General features: G+C 41.3%; 1 protein-coding gene and 1 long non-coding RNA gene across 2 annotated transcripts in view; one reads left to right on the forward strand and one right to left on the reverse strand.

Annotated features, from left to right (window-relative positions):
• The window catches only part of LOC110829629 (sclerostin domain-containing protein 1), a 40,355-nt gene extending 28,206 nt beyond the window's left edge, over positions 1-12,149 (forward strand). Inside the window, exon 3 of the mRNA XM_022063554.2 lies at positions 7,854-12,149. Coding sequence (XP_021919246.2) covers positions 7,854-8,311 — 458 coding nt within the window. The 3' untranslated portion in view covers positions 8,312-12,149. The remainder of the gene's footprint in view (positions 1-7,853) is intronic.
• Positions 1-12,637, reverse strand: part of LOC110829631 (uncharacterized) — a 229,096-nt gene that overhangs the window by 215,793 nt on the left and 666 nt on the right. The window lies entirely within an intron of this gene.

The raw sequence follows: 12,637 nt of genomic DNA on the forward strand, positions 1-12,637 counted from the left end.
GTGAACTCATAAAACCTGCCACATTCTCACCCATGTGGGTACAGTTATCGCTGTTATGTGTTTCTGTCACCCAGGCCACGGGAGTGCGTGTCCATATAAATCTCGTTCACTCCGCAGCCTGGCAGAATACATTTCTGTCTTTACACGCGGAAATGAATTCAATTAGGACTGCATAAAAACTTGTCAGTGATCTGCATCCTAGCAACGAGTCCGCTGTTTGGTCGGCGCAAAAAGACTGTCAGGCCTTCCACATCGTCACTTTCAAAACTTGTTATTCTAAAAAGGTTTTCCAAATTTAAAAACATTTGAATATGGAACATGTTAGTTTAAAATTTGCCTCAAGCGGTTTATATAAATGAAGCATGGTCGATCGGTGACTAATGAGATTTCACGTACCGCTTACAGATCACGTTCGCATCATTAATAAAATAAGTTTATTAACCTCCAATTTAAGAGGAGAAAAACAAAATGGAACACAGATGCCAGCCATTGTGTATTATTTATTTTTCATCATTTTTTTTTCTACTCTCGGATTCCATCATAAAAACAGCTTGTACAAACATTAACTGTGATGAGACTTAAGTAAATTATTATAGAGCCCGGACCGGGCTGTGAGATTATGTCAGAAACAGAAATAAAAGAAGACGCACGACCACACCAATTAATATGACTTGCACAGTGATGCGTGTTCATGTTGCTTACGGGTCATCCTATAATAGGAATCCACAGCTCGTGGGCCGTGAGCCCTGTAAGACGTCAGATGGTGTCTGCAGCAACCGAGAGACTGCGTAGATCAGGTTGGGCCAACCGAAATGATCTTTCGGGCCACTTTGGAAATGCATCATAACTCCGCGGGCCATATATAAAATTATATATCCCCATATTAGATTTAGATACACTATAGACATTTTTTTGGAGTGAAAAATTGAAACATAATGAGTTATTATTATTGTGTTTACTATTATTCTTACATGTAAACATAGATAATATAATAATAATAATGATACTAAGCGTACATTTTAAAGAAATATATAGCACTAAAAATTAAATATAAATATATTTTGTAAAAGTGTGATGAATCTCGCGGGCCGGAAAAATGTTCAAGGCGGGCCACACTTGGGGTACGTCTGAAGACACAGACGAGCGAGAAGGAAAGGGGAAAACGAGGGAAGACGGAATTGAGAAAGCAAGACGAAAGGACATGAAATAAACTAAGAAAAATACTAAAATATAGGAAGGAAAATTAAGAAAAAGGTGATTAAAGAAGACCGATTATAAATTAAGTAAAAAAGAAGGCATTTCACTGTCGCGTCTTAACTAAGTTCAACGGCAATATCACATAACCGCGTTCTTTAAACAGCACAGCGACCTTTGCATGTTAACGAGGGACAGCGGGATGTTGGTGTGGAATGACCTCCGTCCGGCTTTACTGTTATTACAGTCATGTAACGTACACGTCAACCCGGAGTGTGACGAACTGTGAGCGTCAGCTGTTTTTTTTTTTTGTAATTATGAATTATATCTCACTACGTGAAGACGCAGTCACTTGACAAAGGCAGAGTCTGGAGTTCCTGTAACAACGACGGCTCGTGTAATAACGCACTCACAGCGTTAATAGATCCGTTGTGGCTGTGATTACATATTTGCATGGGTAACTACAGAACAGGTTATGTAGCGGTATCACTTCCATTCAGCAGCGAGGTCCTGAGTTTCTCATGGCTTTAGTGAGTCTGCGAATATCGATAGAGGAGGTATTTTCAAATAGGTCACAATCGTATCCTTTCAGATCCTTGTGTAATCACCGTTCATGATTACCTTCGTACCTCATTCGAGATTCGTTTTAATTAAAGTTTCTTACTGACTTTCGTAATCACAGTTAGGTCATGATTGTTATTGTTTAGTAACTACAGAAAATTTTGATCGGATCGTAGGCTCAATCACATGAAATATTATTATTCTATCAGAGTTCGATCTGCGCGTCAGTTAAGCACGGTAGCCCATGACGTATTAATACATACCATTTTATTAACGGGTTATAAAATCTGTATTATTTAAATATGGCGTTATCAGCACAGGGCTTTATGTGTTCTGCCCGCAACTTTTACGTTATATCTCCGGACTGTAACTATTAGGAATGCTGATGACTGGGAGTTTAGTGTGGTATTACTGCGGTGAAAAAACAAAGCTACTTTAACAACGAAAATAAAATGCAACGCATTCGCCCCTTTTACGTGTATCACCCTGTATAGCATAAAAATCAGTAACTTAAAAAAATTATACGTCTGTATTCCACACGTGCATGCCTCAGAATGGCTTCGGATTGATATGGAAATCGTGGACAGAAACCGATCTAATCCGCAAGCCAAGTTTTTTTCTATTTCTCAGCCTTTCCCCCCCCCACCCCCCCATCCCGTCGGAACTTGCCAGGACTCCGACGTGAGTATATCTTAATCTGTTCTGTCACGCCTCAGATGACGAGAAGCACAAAGTTCTTTTTAAATTGACACTGTCTTAATTATCGTTGTCTCCCGTCCGTGCACATCAGAGTAGCCAAATACTGGACACGACACGATGTCTGTCAGCTTGACGACCGGGCCCCTGGCGTGCCCCCCCCCCCTCCCTCACGGATTGCGGTGACAAGTCGTTGCCTCACGTTACAAGCGAATCGGACGTTCACGACGACGACGACGACGACGACTTACGAAATTCCGGAACAGCTTCTTACTATAATGTAATTGGGAAATCATGATGTAGAACGCTCACTGAGATGCGTGAACAGAATTGAGGAGAAAATTTAGGATTAATATTTTCAATACAATTATCTCCGTTGCGTTTACATGGATTGAAAAAAAAAGAAATGGAATTATTTATTATCCGGAGTTAAATGAACTCGGTCAATATCCTTCCACCCTAAAGATGGCTGTCTTCTGGGTTGTTGCGCCGATCAGGGCAATGATGGGGGTAGCAAGGACCTCCGAAACGTCGGTAAACTTCTACCAGACTACACGGCGCTACAACCCAGAAGACAGCCATCTTCAGACTCAATGCCGTGAAAACCTCAGATCCAACAAAATAATGCTCATGGCCAAATATTATATATTTTTGTTTTATATATTTACTTCTATATATTACCGCAAAACAGGTTCGTGCGTGTTAACGTTTAAAATCTCGCTGTTGTGGTACCCAAAACAGCTTTCGTATGTCTGGTCGCTAAACTTTCAATTTTTCCGGACATGAGGACTTCAGCCGTTGGAAAACTCAGAAGTCAGTACCATCAAGAAATTGCTTAAACCAGAAGTAACTGACGTCATGACACGCGAACGAGATGTGACTGACTGTGAAGACAGAATTAGAACAATTTTAGCGGGATAACTGAGAAATGTAGTCCTTTGGAGGTCACGGGCAGTGGTAAGTACGCGTACCACCTCCTTTAACATACAGTAACGCGGTACGTATCATAAATATTTCTTTTATGGGTTTAATTAGGTTCTCAGAATAAACAGCAAAACGTTTCTTAAACATCATTCAAATATTTAACTTCGTGATAGTGATGCGAGGTGTTTTCTTGGAGGCAGGAACCGAATTGTTAAATGATATTCACTTAAGCCACGGTGGTCTAGCGGTTAGAACGCTGGCCTGGGGTTCGATTCCCGGCGGTGCCCGAATTTATAACTTGTGTTCGGCAAGGCCGTGGTCTAGGCAACACGGAGTTTTCCTCCGTGGCATCCCAACAATTACTCCATTCACACACAGAAGAAGGCAATGGCAAACCACTTCTGGATCATCTGCCAAGAACGTATATGAACAGGTCCCAGTCCGAGAAAAGGATGGAAGGATCCTGTTCATATGGACCTGTCGTCAGACACAACACTAAATAAATAAATAAATAAATTCACTTAAGATTTGCCATTTGAGTGATTTCGTTCCACATGTGAATGTTCATTGTGACAAAGGAACGTTGGAAAGCGTGAGAAAGTTAAGGTGGACAATGCAATTAACGAAATTAACAGGACTACGTGGGGCTAAACGAAATACACTAAAGCAAACTTTTTAAAATAAAATGTGTGAAATAGGAACCTTCTTTTATGGCAGCCTCAAGTACAACTCACACACGGATCTACAAGTTCCCATTTGAAGTTATGAAACTGATTGTTGTAACAGTTTTACGAATGTATCCTGTTGTTGACCAATGATCTCATTCTTGGCAGATGATCGAGAAGTGGTTTGCCATTGCCTTCTTCTGTGTGTGAATGGAGTAATTGTTGGGATGCCACGGAGGAAAACTCCGTGTTGCCTAGACCACGGCCTTGCCCAACACAAGTTATAAATTCGGGCACCGCCGGGAATCGAACCCGAGGCCAGCGTTTTAACCGCTAGACCACCATATGCTATATTACTTTAAGATCTTGCCATCTATACCTTGGTCTCCTATGCAGTCTCTTATTGTCAGGTTTCCCGACAGAAATTTTGTAAGTATCACATGCTCAGTCCATGGCTTCTTCAATTTTCGTCTGATGACTGTATAACATTTGGTGAAGATAAGAAGGTCTTGTCGAAGAATTAGAAAGAATTGAGAACGCGGAGTGTAGAGAGACCTTTGTTGTTCAGACCACTCGAGGACTGTTGTTGATAGGTTGAGAGGCAAACACATCGTCTTATATGTCCCTCGTCATTCACATGCAAATTGGAAAGTCATACCGTTCCTACAAGCTGTTTATGTGAGGCACCCAATACTACAGACTGTTCAGTAATTGGTGTTCCTGCCTAGACCGGTCGCCTCCACGCAACACACGCCAAATGCTTCGGAGGTTAGTCGATAAAATATTGTAATGCCAGTATTAATTTAGAACAAACCGACATAACGAGGGGCTTTTACGTGTTGTAACCAACGCTATGTGGCATTCATACGAAAACACGGAACAACTCCTTCAGATGAAAAGACACCTCTTTGACGGGAACGCAATGCGAAGCGATTCCTTGTAAACGGCGCTTTGAAACACTGAAACAGATAGACAGAACTGGCCTTTTAGGAGTGGGCGAACAAGGCTTTCGCCCAGGGCGCGGATCTGAATGGGGTTTCAAAACCCGACTCAGATATTTCGCGAAAAATCATTTCACTTTTCAACCAAGCGAAGCAAAATGTTAAATGTTTTAATTTCATGATCTACTTCGCAGTCTCCGGTTCCTGACATTTGAAACAGACTGTACTTTAACGACCATGTAATTAGCACGAAGCTCTCGTCTGTTCTTACATGCACGTGGAGTTCTGAGACCGCATTGTCGAAATATACTCGACTGCACGACAGAAAATGCCGAAACGATTAGCGACTGTCAGCAGTTTCTTTTTGCAGGTGTTTGCGGCAATGTCTAGTTTTTCGTGAGAAAAATGTGCGTTTCCAAGTAACCAGTAGCTCCAGAGCCGACCAACAAAGGAAATAGACCAGAAACATTATAAAAATTATAATTCCAGAGACCAAGCAGCTTCGAGGGCATTTCTTCCGGGCTAACAAAGTCTTCATGGACAGTCTAGATTACGGCGATGACAACAGATATTTCGAGAAGCAGTTGTCACGGGCCAATGCGACGTTCTACCTTGTCATTTTCCCAAAGATAGCGCAGACAACCACGGAAAAACCTTGGGGTCAATGCAATCAGTACCCAGCCGAAGAATCTTCCTACCACAGTGCCAAACTAGTTGGGACATTTTTAATGTAATAAAACACCAACTGCTATAAATCTCACATATCCTGAGGCAAAATATCTTGAGAGACGTCTTCAGTCACACTGCGGGTCAGTGTTCCTAACGACGCAAAGACACAGCTCAAATCTCTAAAAGTAAAGTAAAGTTTGTCCCACTATACGCCACGTAGGCGCTTGGGGTGAGTGGAGGTATAGCTCCTCTCTTCCTTGACCTCGGCACTAGATGGGGGTGAGTGGTCAGCATCACGCCCCGGCCGGCTTTACCCCCGGGAAAGGACCCCGGTACCCATTGTAGAGGAGGCTGGGTGGGCCCCAGAGCCGGTCTGGACGCAGAGGCTAGAGGAAAAATCCTCTGCCCCCGTCGGGGATCGACCCCCGGTCGTCCAGCGAATCTTAAATCTCGCTTCTTTGAGAACAACTTCTTTTTCATCAAATTCCACACAGAAAACTCACATGGATTATGGTCTGGACAGAGGGGTGGCCAAAAGAACCCACAACTGTGATACCGATGGCCAAAAAATGTTCTGAAAATCCAACACGTCTTGCTCGAACCAATTTGGTTGGGGGGGTTGAGGTTATGTATTAAATAATTAGGCGTTCGTCAGCTTTTCCAAAAGTCTATTTCAGTTCAGAAAAAGGCATTTATTATACCACGACTCGAAGCGGTGACCCTTTTTTCGTGCATCACCCTGTATATTCAGGCTATGTATGGATGACGTGAGCTAACGAATAAAACTAGAATCAAAATCCTGCATTACTTTTAAAACTTTTCTTCTTTCAATCCCCCAATTTAAGGCTGGCGACTCGAAACACGAATAACTTCGCATTCCTGAAGCATACCGGACGCCTTGAATAAGTTTTCGTGATTTTCTTCAGGCCACGCACGTAAATCGTTAGGATGGTTCGTCGTCTCTACTGCCGGTTGTTTAAATATTCTCTCATTAATTGACGCTGAACCTTCGCCCAAAGAATCAGAGCGGAAGAACAGCGTAAGAGGCCCCAGACAGCTTCCCGACGGGACGTCATACAATAGCATTATTATTTGTTATTATTGTTCAGTGGTTTCGACGAATGGTCACTGGACACACTCAGATCGTAAATGTTGCAAAACTGGTCTGGGAAGAGGGAGCTGTCTGTGGCTATGTTCGCCCAAGGGCGCCGTTTCTCCTAAGGCTAGCCGTGAATGTGAAGTTCGTAAACATGCAACTTTATTTGTGTAGCCTGCTTTAATAATACTCTGCTGGCTGATAGTTAAGTCGTTTACATAAGCTCCTCAAACTTCGGTCGTACGAAGTAACGATGTCGTAAGCCGTGAGTCCTTTGAAGACGAACCTCGTCTGAATAATATATTTAAGAATTCGGTTCGTACCTCAAAGAAAACACTACACATCACCATTGCGCAGATCAGCTGGTTTTGATATTCAAGGAAATGATCGCTTTTAGCACTGAGAATCATACAAGACCGATGAAGATTTTATTTATTTTTTTAAGCAGGCCTGCCAAAGGGCTTTTTCGGGATTACGAATTTTTTTTTGTTTTGTTCTGTGTTCGCGATTGCAGGTGTTTGAGAATCGGGTGTTGAGGAGGATATTTGGGCCTAAGAGGGAAGACGATGGGGCGTGGAGAAAACTGCATAATGACGAACTTAAAAATCTGTTCTCCTCCCCCAATTTTGTCAGGGTGATTAAGTCGAGAAGAAGGAGATGGGCGGGGCATGTAGCGCGCATGGATGGGACAAGAGGTGTACACCGGGTATTGGTTGGGAAGCCTGAGGGGAAGAGGCCTCTGGAGAGACCTAGACGTAGATGGGAGGATAATCTCAGGCGGGATCTATGGGAGATAGGAGTTGAAGGAGACTGGGTCCAGTGGAGGGCTTTGGTTAATTCGGTGATGAACCTTCGGGTTCCATAAGCCATCTGGTTGGTTGGGTCTACTATTTGGGAAGCCTGAGGGGAAGAGACCGCTGGGGAGACCTAGACGTAGATGGGAGGATAATCTCAGGCGGGATCTATGGGAGATAGGAGTTGAAGGAAACTGGATTTTGTTGGCCCATGACAGGGTCCGATGGAGGGCTTTGGTTAATTCGGTGATGAACCTTCGGGTTCGGCAAGCCATCTAGTTAGTTAGTTAGTTTGTTTGTTCTGTGTTCGCAGGCATGGACACCGGATGCCACGAGCTCAGATCAAAACGTTATATATCCGACGGTCTGTGCACAACTCCTAAGCCAATCAACGAAGTGGTATGCGCCGGCTGGTGCATGATGCCGCCTGGACAAATACCCGGTCAACAGTCTCCGACTTTCATGTCGAAGATTCACTGGCAAGAGTGGGCAACCAGACAGAAACAGAAGAAATCCGGCTCCGCGATCCCAACTCCGTTCCTAATAAGCAACGACACCATAGCAACCCTTCTGCCTCAGACATGGCGGTGTACGGATGGAGCTTCCAAGAAAAGGAGAGTGACGCTGATCTGTAAAGATGGGTCACGGCGTGTCTACCGCGTGAAGGTGGTCAGACGATGCAAGTGTACCAACAGACAGGAGCAGAAACTGAAGGGAAAGAACGAGAGGACCCGACGACGTCTGGACCGGTCCAAGAAGGGCAATGCTTGAGGAAACACTGCATCATATCGAGTGTTAACAAATTAACAGTAGATGCCAACTATGTAACAAATTTGTTTCGAGGTGACGGACACCCACGAGGTCTGTTTCCTGAATCTTTTCAAATTCTCCCACCGACCGTTACCTTGGGAATTAGGGCCACGTGGTTTTGTTTTGATTGCCACAGATTGAGAGGAGAAGAAGAAGAATAAGATTCGTGCTTTACCAAAACAAGTATGCGTAGGCTACAATATTAAAATGTCACTTATTTCGCAATGTCCCCAGCCAACTGTTTGTACTCACTTTCATTTACAAATAGACCTTGAAGTTGGTGGCGTTAATTTCAAATTTTGATGCGTACGTACGTGTCCGTGATGCAACATTATCTAAAACAGTGGTATTCAACCTTTTTTGTTCGCGTACCCCCCAGATATAATTTCTCTTCAACTTTGTGTCCCCCAAAGTCGTTGGGTGTATAATTCAAGTTATACATAGTATATAATCTACATCTAAAATAAATTAAATAAATTACTGATTATTCAGTGTTTATCATAAAATAATATATATTTTTTAAATTTCACGTACCCCCTAAGATGTCTTCGCGTACCCCCGGGGGTACGCGTACCCCAGGTTGAATACCACTCATCTAAATTATGGGGATCTAGGAAGACAGTGTGTGTCACTTCATTAATTTTACTTACACATAAAAATCCCTATTTATTTTTAAAATTCCAAACTAAATTTCCTCACTGCCATGAACGATCATTATATACTAGTTCCAAACTAAATTTACTAGACAGTACAAAATTTTAGAAATGGGAACACGAAAATATCCCCTTCCTGAATGCCAACAGAAGTCAACAACAGAACTGCTTGTAATTCGATCACTTCAACATAGATGTCACTACAGTAGCATCCTCTGCAGTAATTAATGCTGAATTATTTCTCCAGGGGCATGGTTCTTTTTAAAGTCAGTGGTAAATTTAAAATATTAATACAGATCTCATACATGTCATATTTAATTCTGGAAAACATAATTAGGAATACAACTTTTTGAAATTATTTAAATGAACAGAATAAAAGAATTTAGCCCACGCATAATCAAATGGCCGACTGGGTTTGGCTTCACTGTAAAAATTCTGCATATATTTTGGCTCGGGATGTACTGGTTAGGTACTTTCTGAAATGTACTGAAAATTTCACCCTTTTACTTTCAGAACCTGGACATGATTTTACTGAATTGTTCTGTGGACATCCGCTAGATGCTCATTATGAATAGAATCTTCTAGATCTTTACAAAATATGTGGAAACCAAGATAAATAGTAACTCAGAATATAAACTAACACTTGTTTGTTCATCTTGAGTTGCTATAGGCTCTTAGAGGGGTTAACAAAATTACTGCGACAGGATCTGTTGTTAGATTAAACATAAACAAAAGTATTTTATGTTACGAGACATAATTGGCATCTACTGAACCCAACATTGTAAAATAAAACATTCTTTGTTATTAGCCACAAAATCAGGCAGTGGAACAAAACTTCTGCGTGCATCTGACCGACTGTCCGTTCAATAAGATGGTTAGTACATCAACTAGTTCTTGGATTTCAAAAAAAATCTGTTACTGATTTATAACAACGTACAAAGATCATCTCCTGTAGCCACCGTGTCCTGCGGCTAAAAGAGCACTGTGACACTGGTATCAGAGGAGCCATCCATATACAACGGACAGCGCTGAAGAAGCCGCAGCACTCAAAGGCAGCCTTCCTGATACCTTTCCTCACATGCATTCACCAGTAGAAAATTAATCAGGCTCCAGAACCAGAGCGTAATGGCAAAGACTCTTGTCAAAACTGGGCCGAACAAATGTTACTTCAGTTGCGGTGAGCAGATCCCAAAAACTAAGAAATTTGAAATCGGCCAAGGACTCCAAAATACATCTGATTTTATTTCATGAAATAGAATATATCTTTGTTTCAATAATTTTATGATAGAAACGCAGTATAGAAATAAATGTCTTCATAAATTCAAATTTGCTGCCATAATGATTTAATTTGTATGTTGCTATATTTTACAGACTTGCCTATAAAGGATATTTTAGTTTAGACAAAGACTCTCATTTATAACAACATAAATGTTATGGTCCCTCACCAAAGGACAAAAGGTCATAATGTAATAGCTGATACGCCTGCTTTATATTCAGGGGGTCCCATGTTTGAATCCGAACCCAGAGACCATATGTTATGAAGGGTTCCTCCAAGCATTCTACAGCTGTATTTTTGTTTAAATAATTATGTTAACATATTTTCATTAGCATGACAAGTACGTTTCCAGAAAGGAAGCTGGATACAGCTGTGGACACAGTAGTTCGCAGATCATGAAAATCTGCAGTAAAGACGGAGAGAGAGAGGTTGTAAATTCTGTTTCAAAGTTATTTCCCTTAAATTATGTATCACTTACTAAATACAACAAATTTGTCAGTGCTCACTTAGATTTTGCTACATTCCTGTATCTTTATTTCAGAATCTAGTATCAAAATAAGAACTGGCAAGAAGTTAACATGTAAAACAACACAAGTCCATTTATAAGCTGTCTGTAAGGAACGAATAGCAAAGAATGTTTTAATTTCCCATATAAACTAATATTGCCAAAAATTACAAATAAAATGAAATAAACCAGAAAGAGGCTATTAGACAACAGCAAGCAGATGTTACCCCTCTGCTGTAAAAACAAGACACTAGATTTTAGTTCAGAAATGCACTGATCAAAGTAATTTATCGCAGTCAGGAAACAAGCCTTTGTACAGCTCGTTTGTCTGCGTCTCTTGATGCCAAACTGCGCGTTACTTCGGGCATCAGACCGCTGTCACATCACTGTAACAAATCCACTATATCGCGTATTAACCAGAAAACAGACCTGTTCTTATCTGCGGATCACTTAGGCATTCTACGTCCAGCGTGTGAACATGTTTTGTGGGGAGGGCACGGCTGTCCTTCCGACCGATATAAAGCCACAGAGAAAAGTGATGCTCGGTTACATCATGAATCAGCTTCCTCTCTAGTTTCTCATGAACGCATTAAAATAAGAATATGTTTGTATGCCATCAACATCGGTCGATTAATATTAGCTAATATGAGAATGATTCCAACGACAAGCTGAGGGGTGAAGGAATTTTCAAACCACCAATAAGGACAGCATATTCCCTGGCTAAGATTCAGACTGGATATTTGATAAATTCAAGGCGCATTACCACTAACAACGAGCCAGAAGACGGGTCATTTATGTTTGTTCTTGCTTCGGCAATGGCTTTCTGAAAATTGCCTTCAAGTATACAACTGTTTCCACCATTTGTCCTCTTACTTCACCATGCATAATCATCTTCTCATTTCACCTGGTACTAAACCACTCTGCAGTTGATATAGCAACATTAAATGACATAAGAAACAGACACTGAGCTGATAATTTCAGTGTAATTGGATTGTCATTCAGTAGAATTGTTGACGCTGTCTGAAGTCTGAGGTTACTAGAAATTCATCATATAAATCTTTACTGAGCCACTGGCAGATCTGAAAATGTTCCTTCATGCAGAATATCTTTGTGCTCCTTAAGCTAATGGCAGGAATGTGTTATTACAGAGTCTGCAGGAGTGCTGTACTCCCACCGACTTGTTTATTTCTTAGTATTATTGAAATATGCTTAGTTAATTTCAGTTTAGAACATTGTGCTTTGTATGTACGCAGCTGACTAGCCAGAGTTAGTAGTTTGAATAAATTAATATTTTTTCATAAATATTTGATGAAATATGATATATTTGTTTTGTAATAGGTTGTCATTAAAAAAGATGATTCAGTATTGTGGGCCGATTTGTGGTGAACAAAGTGGCCCCGGGGATGGTTTTACTTTGAAATATGGTGTTTCCCCCCCTGATCATCATCCTACTGGCGGTCCATTCACATCTATTAATGTCCTTCTACTGCGCAATAGGCCAGATCAGCCAAAATATTATCACAACCTTAGACCACAGTTTGGGATTCAACATTAGCAAGCAAAGTTAATTACAGAGTTACCTCATTCACTGGCAAAGCGTTTTAGCTCAGTTGAATGAAAGCTCTCTGATTTGACGTTTTGAATGGAAAAGCACAGCATGAAATTGGTGTCCTATCAGGTCATTTGGATGCAGCAACAACCCCAGAAATAGCCTTTAAAATACCCACTTCCATAGTACGAACAAGACAGACAAAATAAGGGTGGTATTCCGTATGGCGTAACAGCTAAAGAACGGAACTACGTTTAATTTCGACCTTAAGTAGCGGCATTTTGAACTTTAAACCTTCGTGCTT

Source organism: Zootermopsis nevadensis, unplaced genomic scaffold (assembly GCF_977971745.1).
Source record: "Zootermopsis nevadensis isolate Lab colony 2312 unplaced genomic scaffold, Znev_1.0 Znev_ptg000010l, whole genome shotgun sequence".
NCBI lineage: Eukaryota > Metazoa > Arthropoda > Insecta > Blattodea > Termopsidae > Zootermopsis > Zootermopsis nevadensis.